Raw genomic sequence first — 18,449 nt, 5'->3', positions numbered from 1 at the left:
TTTTAATGGTAGTTGGCAGTTGATTAACTGATTAATGGTGAAGAGTACAGGTTACACGACAGTAAATCAGAGAAAAACACCTCACCAATTTTCTCTTCAGCAGCGGCGTGCCCTCCGGAGTCGGAGGCTCTTCTGGTGTCGTCTCACCAAAGTCGCCGAGTCCTCCAGGAGTATTGAAACCAGGCAGGCGTCCACCTTCCCTATCCTCACCATCCTCCTCTTCTTCCTCTCCTACCACTGCATCTAAGAGATCTGCCACTCCGTCTGTATCTTGGACCTCTCTAGCCCCTGGGTCAGGTGGTAGGTCCCCGTGAACTTCGTCCTGTGTTGGATCTGGCATACTAGCAAGGATCTCAGTCACTGTCATCTTCTTGGCGCCCTCCACTAAGCCTCCACCAAACAGCACCTTCCATATGAGTGTGAAGAAGCCCTTACATACACTATAGACAAACATCAAGATACCCATCAGAATAGTGTAGAAGAACGTAACCAGGCCGATCACCAACTCCTTCACCGTCATTTTTCTTAGTTTGCGATACCGACGCCGCAGGTTACGGAAGGTGAACATGTTGAAGAAGTTAATCACACTTGTCAGGAAGTCTGCAAAGGCTGAGGTTGACTCTGCAGGTCCACCTTCTCCATTGCCATCCTCTCCGTCTCCGGAGTCGCCTTCATCTCCTCCGCCCTCCTCTTCTTCATCATCATCTTCCTCTTCTGCACCCTCTCCTTCGGGCTCAGAGATAGATGCAGCAATGTTCATCTCAAAGATGGTGTCCTCGCAGAAGTTCACAAAGAGCTCCATTTTCTCACTTTCACCGCCCTCATTGACCACGTCGAAGATGAACTGTCGTTTGGACTCTCTGACTTGCGGCATCTCCCACTGGTTGCGGTTCGCCTCACTGATTTCAAAGTAAATGCGCTCGATCTTCCTGCTGTATCCCATGATCTCAATGCGGCCGAGGAAAGGACGGAAGTAGTTGAGCACGCTCTCCGCCTGCTCCAGGAAGTTCTGAAGGCGAGCGTCGTGGGGTACGTGCTCTGACAGGTTTGTGAGCAGCACAGCAATATTAAAACCGATGTCTTTGGCTGGTTCCTGGAAACGATCAGCAAATTCCTCAAAATTGATCATCTCGTTCTCATCGGCCTCTGAGCAAGAGAGGAGGAACTGGATTTCTGAAGGAGAGTACTGCTTCTGGCTGTCCATGGCCTTGGAGAAGTCCTTCTTGGAGATTAGCCCACGGGGATCAGTCACATAGTCGCGGAAAGCGTCAGATGCCACTATGTCCTTGAGCTTGAGGAACATGTCGAAGAATTTAAGGATCATCTCCACGTTGCTGGAGGACTCCACCAGCATGTCAACCATCTGCTTGGCAATGGTACCATTTACGACATTGCCTAAAAGAGGTACAAAGGTGAGAGGAGATGAGGAAAATATAGAACGTTTGATGGTATGCGACAGAAAGGAGAGGACATCACTAGACTGGGAAGGACTTACCCTCAAGTAGGGACAAAAGCATCACTACCATGTCCTTCTGAAGATCCAACAGTTCCTTTAACAGTCCAATTTGACTGGAGTCCTGCAACAAAGCCAAAACATACGGCAAAAAAACAAACAAACAGTGGAGAAAACAATGTTCTTAACATGAGCAGTGACTGAAAATTCTCATTTTAATGATATATCACAGTTTGATCTGAGAGGATATGTGCTCCTTTCTGGTAGGATTCAGCTGTTAAAAAGTTAATTGCACAACTACACACATTATGAGAGATAAAATGGTGAGAGACGCTACCTCAGAGTGTGCTCTACTCCAAAAATGATCCTGGGTTTGCATTTTTAAATAAAGAATATGCATTTTTAACATCACAGATAATACACTCAGTGTGGCGGAAAGCCAGACAAACACTGGAAACACAGGCAGGTATAAGAAGAGGGACAAAAAACCCTCTGCCAGACATCACTGCCTTTCCCCTTTATCTGAAAAAGTGGCGGATGCATGAGCGCAAAGAAGACATACGCAAATCTGCAGACGCTGATCTTAGCAATCCTGAAGACCTGCACCAGATGATAACAACAGCCACTAATCATTTAGACAGTGGTCTACAGTAGTTGTCAGGCTGGTGGAGATCTGGAGGAAAAGGATGTCAGGATGGGCAAGCATCAACTGCCAACTGGTACCTTTTCATACCACAGAAACAACTAAATACACAAAACAACAAAACACGCAAAGCAAGACGTTTAGATGCTTTAGGGAACATAAATGAAATAAATCTCATAAATTAGGAGGCAATCAATAGTCTTTCACATGAAAGCCTTTTCAGAATCTGAAGTAAAGAGCAAAGTCTAGAAACTCAACTCATTGAAATCAGTCTTTGCAGCAGACTACTAATGTATTTGGTGTGGAATAAAAATGTCATCAAAGTCTCTATTTAGTTTTTAACCTTTACGAATGGAATAAGATCTTCCAAAATACAGCTTAACTGTCAGAAATCATATATGCAATTTAGTCCTTAGTGTAGATTCAGTACTGATTTTCCTAATGACTAATCGACAGTCAGTGTCTGTTCTAGTTATAATCTGTCTCCGTATTCAAGGACAATGTCTGATGGCTAAAACCCCCCCCCCCCAAACTATAATACTGGTAAATGCAAAAGAAAAACATGGCTTGTGGTAGAGAAAACACACCAAGAAGGAAATGTAAATGATGGAGGTGTTAAGCTGCGTAATAAAGAATGTGATGAAGCATGAGATATTCAAAGAAGCATGAAGAGCCTGTAAATGAGATGGCATTGGCGGAGAGACACAGATTCTTACGCCATTTCGTTGTCCAGGATCAGGGTGCATCTAACAAGGGTTACACATGAAAATAAAAATGTTATCCATCAACATTTTTACTACATTTTTGTATTTGTCTAAGCCTGCATGTTATTTTATGTTATTATTTAATTAATATTAAGTTAATATTTTAATCCACAGGCCGACATCTCATTTATGTAAAAATCTTTTTCTTTGAACTTTTTAAATTTCAGTGTTAATTGATCCGCACAGATCAACTTCCTTGTCCAATACAAAAACATGAGATATGACAGATAGATCACATCCCTACACTTGTAAAAGTAAACTTACGTGAGCACAAAGTTTCTGAAAGTCTAAAAATGACCACAACTCCTCTGCAAGTACTTATGCAAAGGCTGTTTTTTTTTTTTTTAAACAAAACCTAACATTGGAAAGATACTCAAGATATAAAAACACAAAAATGCATTTTAAACAGTAGCATCAGTAGACAATCAACACTGTCACACAAAATTAGACTGAGTAGGAAACACTGCAGCTCCTTGTTAGGTCAAAAAGGTTAAAGACTGCAGACACAAACAATCAAAAGCAAACACACATTTGTCCAAAGCACAACCAAACCAACACTAAACTCTGGTCAGTATTAAATAAATAATTTCTTAAATTAGGGGAGGTGGATTAACAGTATTATACAGAATCAGAAAATGTAAAGTGAGAGAGAATTAAAGTAAAAGAGAAAGAGAAACGTTTTTTTCCTCAAATTGCCTCTGCCATCTTCACTTGAATTTATGTTGTCGACAATCTGAATCAGGTGAACGGATCGGTTTATTTAGGACACGGTGACGGTGATCAGAGGAGGAGTGTAATTCAACAGCAGAATGGTGAATGGATACAACTAGCCAAAAAAAAATAAACAACAACTCTAAAATCAAATCAGACTGTGTCAAACCAATTACATCAATTAACACAGCTAATACATGTTGTAATTGATATACAAGATCAGTAGGAACTAACTAATGTTTAATAACAGCTTGTTGTGTAAATCTCTTTGAATGTATAAATGTATGAATATCAATAAAATACTGTATAATTGTATTAACAAATCATTAATAGAATAGCTTCAGAGTAGAAAATACACTGCGTGTAAATGTGAATTACAGAGGAATATAACGCGAGGACATCCTGTAAAATTTCTGTTTTTATTAATTTATAATATTTATAACATGCTATCATCAACTCTATTTAACATAAAACGGTTCAGTAAAGAGGCAGAAACAATCTGACGCAGAAAAGAGGAGGGGAAAGCCAGTTAAAATTAAAAACCAGTTCATTAAACGAAAGAATAATCAAATAAATACATACTTTACTCTGGAGGAACCATGAGAGAGACAGTTCACAAAATTAGTATTCTCAAAATAGACTGAGTGAATTAAAATACTATATAAATTCTTTTTAATTGTTTTTTTTTCATGGTCAACTGTAATACGACAAATACTAAAACATTATTGGATGATTCAAAGTGTTGAATTTTCAGGTTTCTGGGAAATAAATACTCAATATGGCTAGAAAAGGGTTAAAAAATGTGATGTAATCATTAGGATGTATCTTACCTGAGCAAGTTTCATCATCATGTGAGCAAAGACGTGCAGGAAACCCACCACAGCGTCCCACAACCTACTGTGGGCCAGAGACTGCTGGTTACCAGTACAGGGACCCTGACAGACACAGAGACAGAAAGTGGAAAATGTGGAAAATCAAACATAAAATATAATAATATTCCAGTGCTTTTATCATGTTAGGAGATATATTTAAATGTTTTCCTATGTTTCAAAGGAAATATAATCAAAATCTGTCTATATACTGGACCATACATCAAAAACGGAGGAAGGCTTCACTGTTCAGCCACAGCAGTTTAAAATTGAGCATTATTTTGTTTCATTTCATTGGCTTTAATGTCTTGTTTTGGTTTGTTTGATGTTTTTTTTTTTTAGCTTGATTGGGTTATGATTTGGAGGAGGTATATCTTAAAATATGCTGTATATGAAGAAATGCATTTATTGTTTTATTTAGGAAGAAAAAACTTGGAATTCCTGTATTTTAATTGCGTTTTTCCAATCTTTAATGGCCGATTCCCTTGTAAAAGTGTTCCTTTGTCACCGCTAACTAAGACATACACAGAGTCGGTGTCTCCTGGAAATCCTGTCTTGTATCAGCTCTTGTAATGTCCGATCAATAATCCTACATGATTTCTTCTGTTGATCATTCATACAGCGGCTTTCTTACCTGGATGTACTCAGTCAAGCTGTTGAACACCTGCTTGGCCACAGTCATTGCTTTGGAGAAATTCCTCTTACCAGGATCATCAATGATGTCTTTTCCTGAGTAGTACCAGTAGAAGTCGCTGATGGACTCCTGCATACAGGAAGGAGGAGGAAGAACAGTGGATTGTTGTATATTTATATCACAGTATTATAATGTATGTTTTATTCTACTTTATGTAATGTGAAAGTACACATTTAGTTTGGCATAAAAGATAAACAAAAGACTCATCCAGACATGGCAAAAATCCATGAAATGTACAGAAAGACATGGCTGTTTTGCTTAATATTTTAGTTTTAAGACTATTTTCATTGATTTGGACGTTTTTCACAGTAATAAATGTTTTAATGACAATCAACTACACAAAGTGGGATTTAGTAATATCTATACATTGCAACGTTTCCAAAAAAGAGTCTTAAAGAGCAACTTATCACAATTGGATGTTAAATGACCCTTTAGTAAGACTTTCAATGAGACAAAGATCTAAGTATCAGTGTATTATAAAGACCTGTAGTCGAAGCAGGTAGTCCACAGTGCAGATGATGATATTGATGGTAGTGGTGCTGCCTGTTTGAGTCCTCAGGTAGTTCTGGAAATCTGAAAATGGACAACAAAAACAATATCCACTTTAAAATGACATTTCAAACTATTGAAATACTATAAATTCTTAAGCAGTCAAATAATAACTGGGGTTAATAACTCTCAGTAAGAAAGGAAATAGCAGAAATATCCCAACATGTCGAAGTTTACCTTTAACAATCCAGGTAGAGGATATTTTATCAGGCGCATGTGTAGTACAGTACAACGACAACACTTTTAACTGGAACAGCTTAAGATTAGTGAAGAAACAGAGGTTTGTCGTCTCCAACAGTGCATCATAAGGAAGCCAGCGATCACCTCTCCTCGCTGGAATGTCACTTTAAGCCAAGAGACGGATCTGTTCTTCAGTGACTCACCGTTATTATGGCCCTCACAAAGGAGCTGCAGGAAGCGGAAGAGGTCACATGTAAACTCATCGTCAGCCATCACTTTCTCATCTGGACGGAGGAAAATGAAATCTAAATTAATCTGTGCATGAGAGAGTTTCAACAGTCCCAGTACAGAGTGTATATGTGAAGTCTGTAATTTTGCTGTGTTATTCTATTAGAATACACAGAAGACACGAGCGATTAGATGTGTTAAAAGGAAAATACCAGTGTGTTACTTTTTTTAAGCTCAATTCTTTATTCCGTATTTTTATTTGACATTTAATTTTTCCTTCATCGCTCAAAGGATCCTCTTAAAGTCATGTAAGATATCAATCATATTGCCTTGCAGAAGAAGTACATAGCAAAAAAAAAACCACATTTCTACCAAATAATTCTACTTTACTGTCCTTATAGATGGCACTTTTCTTCTCAACACAAAACAATACACTGGCAACAATCTCCATCTTAACAAGTCATTTGATCTATTTTGATCTCTTAAATTCAGATTTTTGGACAACAAGCAAAATAATTCTGCCTATTAGGCAAGATTATTTCACTAATAATAAGACTTGTTAAGACAGATGGTTTATGTGGACTTTATAGTATTCAGATTAGACTTTTGGATTAATTTTGGATTACAGCTTTTTAGAATCAGCACAGAGAGACAGATGCAGCACATTTTTATGTGGGTAGTTCAGTATTTTCCTTCATTAGCAAGATAACTAAAGCACAGAGTATGTGTGTGTGTGTGTGTGATGACATTGAGGCAGTGTTTAGTGCACTTGTGCTGTATGTATGCATGTTTGTATGAGTGTCTGAGCAAAAATGGTAAAACTGTCAGTACCATCACCTCACACCACTCCCCTGCTTTCATTAGAGTCATTAGAATATGTTAGTAAAAAACCACAAAGACCTCTGAGTCCCCGTCCATTTGTCAGCAGGAAAAGGAGGCTGAAGCTTCCATACTGACTCCACTTTTGGTTTTTCTTTCCTCCTGTTCCCTCCCACAAACTGTACCTTTGTCTACAGTAGCTTCTGTAGCTACATAACAGGCTACAGAAAACATCTATTCAACAAAACTCAAACAGACAGCATATCAAACACTGGTCACATCACATTGAAATGGACATGGAATACACAGAGAAATGAGGACAGAGCACCAGAGAATAACAGATATACTGTACACACACACACACACACACACATATAAATATATATATATATATACAGGCTCACAACACTCATGAGTCGTGACACAAATGTTGACAGTGAACACAGAAATACAGATAACTTCAAGGCACACTGTCATGCAGGACAGATCTACTGAACTCTGCAAACTCTAGTAAGCTATGAGTATGGGACAAATATCAATACACATTGACTCCAGTCACAATCAGAAGTTGTGAGTTAATCACAGTTTTGACTTAAATATTTGCACTTCATTACATTTTAAACCCCATCCATTACAAACTACACATTTTATAGCTCTCTATTAGCATGCTATCAGAAACTGGCTGTTTGAAAAATTGCGTCTTTGTTAAAAATGCACAAGCATGCTCAGATTTAACTATGACGGTACATAAACAAACAAAACAAAACTGCGGCGGTGATGTCGTGTTTCACGTTTTTTTTTACCACAACAACAAACATTTACAAAGTGCCAGGGGAGGAATCTGTAATCATAGTAAGCGAGTAATGTCACTTACTATAACAGATACTGAAATATATATATATATACAGTATCTGTAAGTAAAGGGCTGGAATCACATACAACAAGTAATGAATACATACAGTATTAAATCATTACAAGATACAGAATTCAGCACGAGTTAGTGCTTAAACTTTTCTTTTAAATATAACTTGTGATTTTATTACCCTTGCATTATTCTGTCTGTTACAGCATTACAGTATTTTTTGAAAGGCTAATACATACTAGAGATCTTGACTTTTCTTCTTAACATTTTATATTTACTCTTAATTTTTCAGTCTATCACTCTGTTTCCTGTATGAACCACCCTTTGCCACTCATTAAACTCAGATGACCGCCTGCTCAGACTGTTGGTAGCTGTGTGTAATTGTCCTGAGCGGACAAAGGATTGGTGGAGAGAGAACTAACTGTCTTGCCAAACATAATGTGGGATCAACAACAAACCTTTTGGTTTTTGCACTTCTTCTTACTTTAATGCACCCTGTTACTTAGAATATTGTCTTATTGAATAATTCCTAAAACAATGAGGTGACAATTAAATGTTGTGACCTGATATGCCACAGAAAATCCTGATAAGCTGTAATGATAAAACAGGGAAAATAAAAAATGATGTGAAGTCAGTGGGCATTTTAGGGAACGTGAGGATTTATAAGCAATGGTTTTACAAAGATGGTCAAGCCGTGTGGGTCTATTACCACATGACGGACGGACCAACTAATAATAAATGATGGGATTAAAAGGGAGATACAGGGTTTAGAGAGCCCCTGTTGCTGCTGCAATTCATTTCAGAGTTTCTAGGACATCAGGTCAGTGCAGTTCTCCATGATCTACTTGAGAGAACTAAGTGGGAGAGGAAAGAATGAGGTTACTGCCTTTCCTTCCCATCAGGGACAATTCCCAGTGGCCTGCCTGGTTCGTCTGCCGATTGGCCCGGGTTGTCAAAATACAAAATTATTGAGGTAAATTAAAGCAAAAACAACACGGGACAGCCACATTCATTCAGATCTGTAGGCATGCAGTCCCCCCTCCCTTTGGTTCAGTGCACGTAGCCTCCTACATCAACAACAACATCACCTGGAAACGTTCCAGTCTGTGCGCAAAATAAAGTAATGCAGGGTTTTCCCTACCATTATAACACTTAGGTACAGTGTTTTTTATAGCACCTAAACAGACAAAAACTACGTTGAGAGTTCTCTACCACGTTTTGGTGTCATTTATGATCGCGCTAGCTTCTCTGTCCTCTCCTCTGCTCTCTGTGTTTGACTGAGGGCGGGGTTCACACACACAGACACACACAGAGCAGCACAGAGTGGACAGCAGAGAGGCCGGTGGAAACAGTGAACCAGGTGAAGTGAAGATAACGTTTTACTCAAGTTAATGACAACTACGTTAAGCGCAATAAAACGTTTGCAAGTAAAAAGTCAAGAAGTAATTTATCAAACCACCTGCAAGCGATATTTTCAACTGCTTTGACCACAGTGGCCCATCCACTGCCGGTATGTTTTACACAACTACAGCGCACTGGTTAAGCTAACGGCTAATTGTTACGAACAAGCTAAAAGCTGTCTGTATGTAGCCTAACTGTTTAGTTTAGTTTGTAAGGCAGCATTATATTAAAATTTGGCAAATTCTTGTAAACGTATATAAAATATATATATATATATTTTTTATAAATATTGTAATAATAGTCAAAAATGAAAATAGTTTTTAGTCAAATAACATCAAATTTTCTTTTTTTTCTGCCTGCTCTTACTGTCTTGCTGACTCAACTATTATTCTGCTTAATATGATGAAATAAGAGCACCTTTGTGATGCGGTTTGAAGGTTTGGCTGTGTAAAAGTAGCCTACATATGTGGAAGATAAATAATAATAATAATGCAGATTTATGTCTCGGTCTAGATTAATTTGTGTTTGGGTCCGGAGTCTGCCTATTGAGTACCCCTGGTCTATGAGGTGGTCTAGGTAGGTGTGAGATTCCCGGCCTGAATTTTTGTCCCAGTCCGGCCCTGCTTCCCATTGATGAGTCATAAGACTGACAGTGTCGGAGTTACAGTAGATCTGTGATAAAACACTCAAGGATGAAAGTGTAACTTTACAATCACTTCAAAAGGGAAAAAGGCGGAGATACAATGCATAAGTACAGCTGTAGTATCATGTGCATCATTGTGAGGTTTCCATTACAATGTAACAGTGAGCAAGTAATTGTAAAGCTATATTTCACTGGGTCCTTGAGTGCGAAATGAAATGCACATTAAGTTCACAGCAAGGAAAAGACTAGTCAGGTGAAGAGCTAAAAGAGACAGAGAGGACAGGAAGGAAGGAAGAAAAAAAAGGGAAAATATATGAGAGCAAAGATTCATTTACCACGTTCTAGCTTCTTATCTGAGAAATGTGAGAGCAGCAAATTGACAGGTGGGAAAGACATGGGCATGAGGGGTAAAGGGGTTGAAATGGGCAAAGTGAACGTAATGTGGGAGAGAGAAAGACAAAGAGAGACGCAGTGAGTCCAGAAATCTCATGGCTTGTCAGCGGGTGAACAGTTTCATACATGAACGGTCAAAATGCTATGATTGAATACAAGAGTGTCGTGGATCCGACACTAACACACTTACATGAAAATATACCTGCAACTAGACATCCATAAACAGGCACACTCAGACAAACACAAATGCACACAACAATAGACTATACAATAGACACACTAGAACTACAAATATGTCACATTATATCACAAACCAATGCAAAATGAGAACAACGATGTGGCAGTGCGTGTGTGTTTGTGTAGCAGTCTGTATGACACTATGTTCAGATACTCGTAAGACGCTGTAGACGATACTCACTAGTGCCTTCCTCTGAAACCATCCCAAGTCCCTCAGCCTTGTTCTGCCTCTCAAAAGCATTCAGGTCCAAAACGCTGTCAACATCAAATACTCAGTAAGTTTAACAAGTTAGCCAGTTAGCCTAGAGTACATGTGTCTTACAAACATCAACAATCAAGAATAAGGAAAGTTGACAACAAAAACGTCACATGAATTTTTTACAAACCTGCAGGTCTGCATCAGAGACTGCACGCTAAGGAAGAATCCCACATCCTTTTTATCCTTCAGATAGTCCAGCATTCTCTGCAGACAGACAAAAAGATCGATAAAACATTTTCTTAGCAACAGCAATGAAGATGTTAAGATTGTGGTTTAAACTGTTGGTAGACAGCAACATATAATTGTCTAAAATCTATGACAAACTCCTACAGACTCTATTTACCTGCTGTACATCACTGTTGCCTCCATTGAGGATGGAGATTCCCAGTTTGAGTGTGGAAGAAACCATGGCTCCAGGTTCGCCTGAAACATGACAATTTTTGACCCAATAAAAATCAACTTAGAGATGGAAAAGCTCTGTCGACGCATTATTTCAGATATTGTTGATCTTGTTTTCAATTCAATTCACTTTAATGACCAAACAGCTAAACTGGTGGAATTTGGTTCCTGTGCAGTGTATAACAGCACAGTCCCATCAACAACAACACAAAACTCACAGAACTTAAGGAAACTGTGCATTGTGTTGCTCTGTGCTGGCATTTTAAAAACTGAACTGCCTTACAACATAACAGCATTTATTTACGTTGGATTTCCCAAAAAATATTTAAAAATCATGTGCCAAAAATTGGGGAAATTATATATCCTTATCCTGTTCTTTAGTATTTTCATAATAACACTCACTGAGTCATTTGCCTTGGTCATCATTTGTTAGATTTTTTGTGTGTCATTTAATATTATTTTGACAAAACCTGAGAAAGTGGTGTTTCTCATATCTGCATCTTAATATTCAGTGTTACATTGACTGAACTGTGGGAGGGAATGACATATTTGTTACAGATTAGCAATGATGAGTAACTTACATAGCAGATGGCTAAGGTTATGATAGCTAAAAGGTAAATTATTTAAGTCAGTGTAATATCCTCACAAGTGACAAAAACATGTGTGTGTGCATATGTGTGAGTAGGTGGCTTTAGGGAGGGTATAGCAGCTACCTTTACAGGCACTGATCATCTGCAGTACCATCTCTGCAGCCCCACGGTCGTGTAGACGGGACTGCTGGTACAGAAGCCTCTGTTTCTCCATCTCCTTTTCCTGTGGAGCAGAGCAGGAGGGACACAGCTGTAACCCTGCCAACACTGACTGCACTGCCCCCCGCACTCACTCGCACACAAACACACTTTGTATCCACATCCTTGTACTGTAATTCTAACCTAATTAAGACTATTAGACTAATTCCTCTTGTTAATTTTAATTTTTTTTTTTCTCAGATGTAACCTGAAAAGTAATCTTGTAGCTCATGAAAGACATCTCTAATATAGCTCAAGCTATGAACAAAAACATGATTATTCATCAAGAAATAGCTTCAACTACTAAAAACACAATTTAATTAATTTAATTTCTACTTAAATTAAATAAACAATATTCAGTTTGTAAACACTTATGACAGAGCTAGTTAGCTCTACCTGGTTTTTATGCTAAGCTAGGTTAACCAGAACCTCTTGTTGAATTAGTCGGACAGTGATGAAGCTAATAAAAATCTTTTCGTCTGTGACTGTCACCAAGATGGCAAACAAGTGTATTTCTGAAATTAACCAAATTTTAAAAATATATTTTCTTGATGGTAGAAATATTGTAAGATTTCAGGTCAGAAGCTGGCTGCAACACTAGCGTCTTATTCACAGAAAAGCCAAATCAAAGCCACATAAAAGTCTAAAACACGCACATACACACACACACACACACACACACACACACACATACATATTCTCTTCCATTGTACACAGTGTGTATTAGTGACGGAGGTCGTTATTCCAGCTCGTCATCTTCCAGAGGCAGCAAACATTCGATGGCAGCAAACATTTACTTCCCAGAGCATAACACACGCTTCACACACTCTTACGAGGAAGCAACAGCAGTTGTCTGAGTAACACTTACAGCATGCCATTCCTGCTACCAACAGCACAACCAAGTGTCTTCTATCTTACAGTTTCAACTATTTCAACCAAATAAAATTATATTATTAATGTTTAATTGCATGCGTTTGCAAATCTAAGCTATTTGTTAATGTTACACATATCATATAGAAAATATATCATTTAGACCTGCTGTCCAAAGTTTAGAAATCATTAAATAAAGTATATTATATACACTGTTGAGTGCAACACTTTATGTTGCTACTTTATGCTGCTACATACTAAAGTACATTGCTCCCTTTGTAGAAAATGATACAGTATAGCTGCTATAAACCATCCTGTTGACAAAAGAGGTTAGACTTGACCCACCCACTGCACACCATGCATACAGCCCCACCCAAAACACCCAGACCTGTATCTACCCCTCCCTCCACCCCCCCTCCCATAAGCCTGACCATGTATTAAAAAATATGGAGAGATTTTTTCCTAGTAACAGAAGTTTTGCTCTTCTTTCGGGCCAAACTATGTGTCTGTTATACTTTGTGACGGGTGAAAAGAGACCGTATGTGATTGTGAGCGTGCGTGTCTGAACGTGTGTGTGCGAGTGTTTTCAGTGTGTGTGTTTTGGGTTTTTGCGACAGTGTATGTACGGCTGACTGTGCAGGCGTTTACTGTAGTCCTTAGTGAGCACAGAGAGGGAGACTTTGTCCAATTCAAAGTAAAGACAAACAAAATCAAACAAAAAAAAAAAAGGGGATTACTCGGGAGTTGTTAGATCTCAAACTACAGTTATCAAGTGAATCACTTTTGGGTGAACACCAGTCCAATTAGCAGGTGAGTACAGGAAGGTGTGAGTCAGGAAAAGGTGGTGCGAGTCCAGGAGAGACTGACCACAGACACGCAAGACCAGAACAAGCAAACCGGTTCTACTGTTAGCAAACCTGTTGCAGGACTTGGCTTAATAATTGTTATCGCAGCTTCCAAAAGTAGCTGCTCAGTAAAGTCTTGGATGGCAACATCACATTTCTGATATCAGGTGCTAAAAAAGAAGTAGGTAAATAATGATGTTCAAATGACTGTGGGTGAGAGTCAACATTGAACTCATTAAAGAGACCCTTACAGTTATCTAAGGAATTTGCAGTGTAAATGGGTGTAATGCAACCTTCCAGGAAAAGCCATAAATCTCTATGACTACAACATCACAGTGTCCAAACCTGGCTTTGAGCAAATCAGTGAGATATCCATTAAGTTATTAGTCATATTAAAGGGTTGATTTACTAGGATTTATTAAGGATTTGTTTTTAGGTGCTGATGAGCATGTATTTCTTTTTAGTTTTATGCTGGCAAAATAACAGTGAAGTGCTGCTACTAAAAACCGCCTGTTTGACTGTTAGAATCTCTTTACTTTCCTTAATTAATAACAGTAATCTGGCAAAAATCTGGCTTTCAAATACACAAAACAGAATTTTATTTTTTAAACCTTTAGGAATCAACAAAAATCTTTTTTAATCGACATTTTTTTTGTCTTATATTTGTATTTCCAGCTCAGCAGCACAGATTTTACACTATTTTTTGTGCTTCCTTGTTTTGATAAAGGTGGAAGTGCATTTAGATGTGTTTAACTGCAGCTTTACTCATTTACATAAGCAATCAGTAGATATATTGAACCATGCTTGGATGTGATTTGCAGCAGACTTAAATCAACCCCTAAAAACTTTTGATGCACGTCAGGCTTGGAAACTGTGATTCTGAAATTAATCAGCTAGCAAAGACTCAGTGGTTCGTTTCGACCTGAGTTTTTTCGTTTTGTTGTCTTTAGCTGCACCATCTCTCTGCACTCAAGTGCATGCAAGGAACGGAAGTAAAACAATTGAGTCCGCAACACTGATCTGACTGCTGGGCAGAGGCCAGCAAAGGCATGCACAGGTCAGTCCACCATAGCAGGAAATAGGCAAGTGGTGTGAGTGAAACGTGAGAAAAGACAGGAAGAGAAAAAAAAAATACGAATAGTGTAACAGGGGTCAGGTGTGGGGGGGGTGTGCCGAGTGTGATGACGAAGTGTGGTCACTTGTGGGGAGTTGCTTCTCCGCTGACTCCCCTGTCTCCCTTCCCCTGGTCCCCCCATACCATCTCTGTCTGTCGCACCTCAAAGGATGGCTCCTCCCCCTCCTGTTCTCCCCCTTCGTCCTCCTCACCAATGTGGCAGCTCTGGAGAGAGATGAAGGCAAGTCAGCAACTGAGTACAAGGTCACATCAGATTAAGCAGAAGTGATTAACAAAATGAGCAATAAATATGAATAACAAATTGTGATGGCCTGTTAGTAGCTGATACAGCTTAGTAGTAATTAAAGCCTCAGACTTACAACATATACTTTTACCAGTACTACCTGTGCCGTGACACAAATCCACACTTTGTACATTTTGTTGATGAGGCGCCATTGTCACACGGCCATCATGCACAAAAGTAAGTTCACATTAAGGCAAGTAAACCACTATCAGCTTAGTTTAGGGTTAAAGTAAATGAAGCTTTAGTTACAGTTCAGGTTAGGTAACTGACACTATTATTTAAAGCTAAGTACAGATTTTGGTTAAATGACAAAAAGGGTTAAAGTTAAGATTTGGGTAGAAAATTACATTGGAAATCAACCCGAGCAGTTGGTGTTAAAGGCAAATGCACTTCATACAACCGTAGCCAACCCCCAAAATTAACACCATACTTTCTGCTGTGCAATTATCCAGATAATATTCCAGGCAATACTGTGTTAAGAAAATACATTTCATTTTTTTTTCATATCATTTTCCATGTGCAGAGGATGATATGTTGTCATGACACAAAATTTTATGAGATGCTGCTGCTGACGAGTGACTCTCTGGACGTCGTACCTTTGCCATAATATCAGCATATGACATATAGAGATGGTCAACATCTAGCTTGCTGTAATGAGACAAAAAAAACAAGAATCAATTGCATCTCAGTGAGAAACAGAACTCAAAAAGGTGAGCTGCAGAAGAGGTTAAGACACTCTTACGTCTTTTCTGTGAGAGCTGTGCGGCTGAAATGAAGAATCAGCTGATGAAGGGGGTCAGGCTTTGTCTCTGTCTCCTCTTCCTCCTCCTCCTCTTCCTCCATGGCTTTCTAATTATTTGTGAGAGGACAAATCGTGACAATAACAAACTCATACACAGCCGTACATCTCAGATTTAATCGGAGGATAACTTACCGATAAGTCGTCAATCATCTTGTCCTCAAATGAGTAACCCTCGGTCTCTAACCAGTTGCGCTTGTATGCATCCAAGAACATGTTGGTTGCCCTGTGCCTGTGAGAGGAGGTCAGTGAGACTTAATTCAGGAGGGTTGTAATAGTTCATAGAAAGGTTTCTGAGGTCTTTATAGATTGGTTTGTTATTAAGTATAAAGAGAATAATTACGTGGGAATGTTGTACAGGGGCGTCATCCTGAAACAGGCGACCACAGCCCTGCGACGCTGTTTGGACAGAAGCTTGTGCCACACCATTTTCTTTGACTTGAAGGGATGCTCCGTCTGAAGCAAGAAAAACTTTTAATGAACAAATCCTTCCTGGGTATATTTCCCTGTTTTATATGCAACAGCTGCCTTTGCAGGGATATAGCTTCCTGTTGCTGCCTATGCAGGAGAAAATCTATAATGTAATCTACAACGTGGCAGCCCTAATTTGTGATTTTTGTCGATAAAATATGTGTACTTTGCCTAATGCAGCTGTGCAGCTTTCCTCAGGGCTGCTGCTGCTGCAAAAGAAGACTGATTTCTTTTCAATTATTCATACTTTGCTAAACCGTCAGATTCAACCCAATGATCTTTCAGTTACACGCCTACTTTTCTTAAAATTAGGCTGTGACTGGCCACCAAATAATATCTGCACCTTGTATGAAGTCATATGTGTTTGCCTGAGCTTGTGCTACTCACCACCTCAATGTGGTAAAGGACAGCGGACACCTCTTGTACTCTTTTCACCACCTTCTCAGGGTCCTCGGCATCTTCAGCCTTTCCAGACATCTCCTTATAAAGAGACATCTGCCACCTCATAGCCGGGTCCTCCACCTGAAACGAAGGGTCAAATATTTATAAAAGATATTTACAAGGGAATAGGCATATTTATTTTCTTCTTTAATATGTAAAAACAATTAAAAGGTTCACTCACTTTGCCTTGCAGATGCAGATTGTTGTGCAAGAACTCCCTCACCTCTTCGTCTGTGTCTTTCTACAAGGGGAGAAGCCAAGACTCAGAGGACATTCATCATTTATTTAATCATTCAAGACGATCACAAATATCCTAAAGTTTAGTAAAGAGCAACATGTATTTCTGCCTCTATATAAATTCTTAATGGAAAAAGAGACTGAAGTGTTCATTATAACATCAAACTAAGGCTAATAAATGTGCCACTTTAGTATGTGAGGACAGAATACAGTCAATGAGTTGGCTTCAAACACATCACAGTACCAGTGAGTATCTGATCTTGGCAAGATTGATGAGCTCCTGGTCTGCAGGAGAGCACATATTGAGGCCAATGGGGAGCATCTTCTTTAAAGCTGCTACGATAAGGGAGGTCTGCACAGAGTAGCGATCCCCCCGCCGCTTCTTCTTGGTACGCTCCTGCTCTGAGCCTCCAGACTAAAGAAGAGAAAGAGACATTAAGGCTGATCCATCACTGTCCGGCTTACAACTCCCCTGTACACACGACACACCAAAAAAAAATATTTTTCCGGAAATATTTTTGTGACATGAAAGGCTCTTGAGAGTATCCGACAAAGTGATGAAGTAAAACTACGCCTTCAACCAAATGAAACAGGACAACAGAACCAACTGCCGAGAAATATCCTCCGCAATATCAACATGCTGAAAAACTGAATCAACAAGAAAATAATTATTCATCAGCTGAAATCAGACAGACCGACAACTACAGTTTCTTGTAAACAACAGGCTCCTGGTGAGGTTTCAGGTGCTTCGTTGCTGCATCAGCTACAGTCGTTACACACAATGCAGCCTCACTGTTAGTAGTGCCCGACAGAGGAAATCCTGTCCACTGGACAGCACACAGAACAGCACAAGACTCTGGGGTCAGCTCCATCGCCCTGGAGCTCTTCTCACACGCTCCTGTCCAGAGGCTACCGATGCTCATTACTGACTGTTGTCTGGCCCCACAGCGCCCTCCCTGCCCTTAAACGGCATGGTGTGTATGTGGGTCAAAAGCGCTCTTTGGGCAGAGAGAGGCATTGTAATGATCAGGTAACAGGCGCTCACTACAGTAATGCTCATCTGATCGCCAAGGAGAGGAGGTTTTCTCGTTTGTCTTACAGCAACCATGAAAAACATGAAACAGTGATTCAATGATTTAATATTTTAATGGTGTCAATGAATTAGACATGGAGGGACTAGTCCAGTTAGTATATATGATGAGAGCTACCTGGTGTTGTCAAGCTAGCTCCGGTTCCCCCCCGACAAACCCAGCTAGCTATGCTACTGAGAGGGCAAGTGAATCAATGGTGATAGCATAAGGATGGTATGGCTTTTTGGTGTGAACAGGTAGTGAACAAAAAGCCAATAATGTATACAATACTGAAAGGAGAAGAGTCCCCCAGCGCAGGAATTTTTATTACAGAAGCTGAAAGAAATCCAAGCGACAACAACAAATTTTAAAACATCACAAAATGGCACAGTAACACAGGCCCCAC

General features: G+C 39.3%; 1 protein-coding gene across 1 annotated transcript in view; it reads right to left on the bottom strand.

Annotated features, from left to right (window-relative positions):
• The window catches only part of ryr1b (ryanodine receptor 1b (skeletal)), a 78,483-nt gene that overhangs the window by 6,808 nt on the left and 53,226 nt on the right, over positions 1-18,449 (bottom strand). Inside the window, exons 75-92 of the mRNA XM_042413806.1 lie at positions 17,218-17,388; positions 16,918-16,977; positions 16,683-16,817; positions 16,168-16,280; positions 15,960-16,056; positions 15,768-15,874; positions 15,622-15,673; positions 14,866-14,946; positions 11,818-11,917; positions 11,049-11,128; positions 10,833-10,909; positions 10,628-10,701; positions 6,067-6,147; positions 5,619-5,707; positions 5,075-5,203; positions 4,402-4,506; positions 1,496-1,577; positions 86-1,395 (exon numbers count right to left, since the gene is read on the bottom strand). Of these exons, the coding sequence (XP_042269740.1) occupies positions 86-1,395; positions 1,496-1,577; positions 4,402-4,506; positions 5,075-5,203; positions 5,619-5,707; positions 6,067-6,147; positions 10,628-10,701; positions 10,833-10,909; positions 11,049-11,128; positions 11,818-11,917; positions 14,866-14,946; positions 15,622-15,673; positions 15,768-15,874; positions 15,960-16,056; positions 16,168-16,280; positions 16,683-16,817; positions 16,918-16,977; positions 17,218-17,388 (2,943 nt within the window). The remainder of the gene's footprint in view (positions 1-85; positions 1,396-1,495; positions 1,578-4,401; positions 4,507-5,074; positions 5,204-5,618; positions 5,708-6,066; positions 6,148-10,627; positions 10,702-10,832; positions 10,910-11,048; positions 11,129-11,817; positions 11,918-14,865; positions 14,947-15,621; positions 15,674-15,767; positions 15,875-15,959; positions 16,057-16,167; positions 16,281-16,682; positions 16,818-16,917; positions 16,978-17,217; positions 17,389-18,449) is intronic.

The sequence above is a fragment of the Thunnus maccoyii genome, chromosome 6 (genome assembly GCF_910596095.1).
Source record: "Thunnus maccoyii chromosome 6, fThuMac1.1, whole genome shotgun sequence".
NCBI classification, from domain to species: Eukaryota; Metazoa; Chordata; class Actinopteri; order Scombriformes; family Scombridae; genus Thunnus; species Thunnus maccoyii.
The sequence above is the reverse complement of the archived record's forward strand: the minus strand, read 5'-3'. Positions and strand labels throughout refer to the sequence as shown.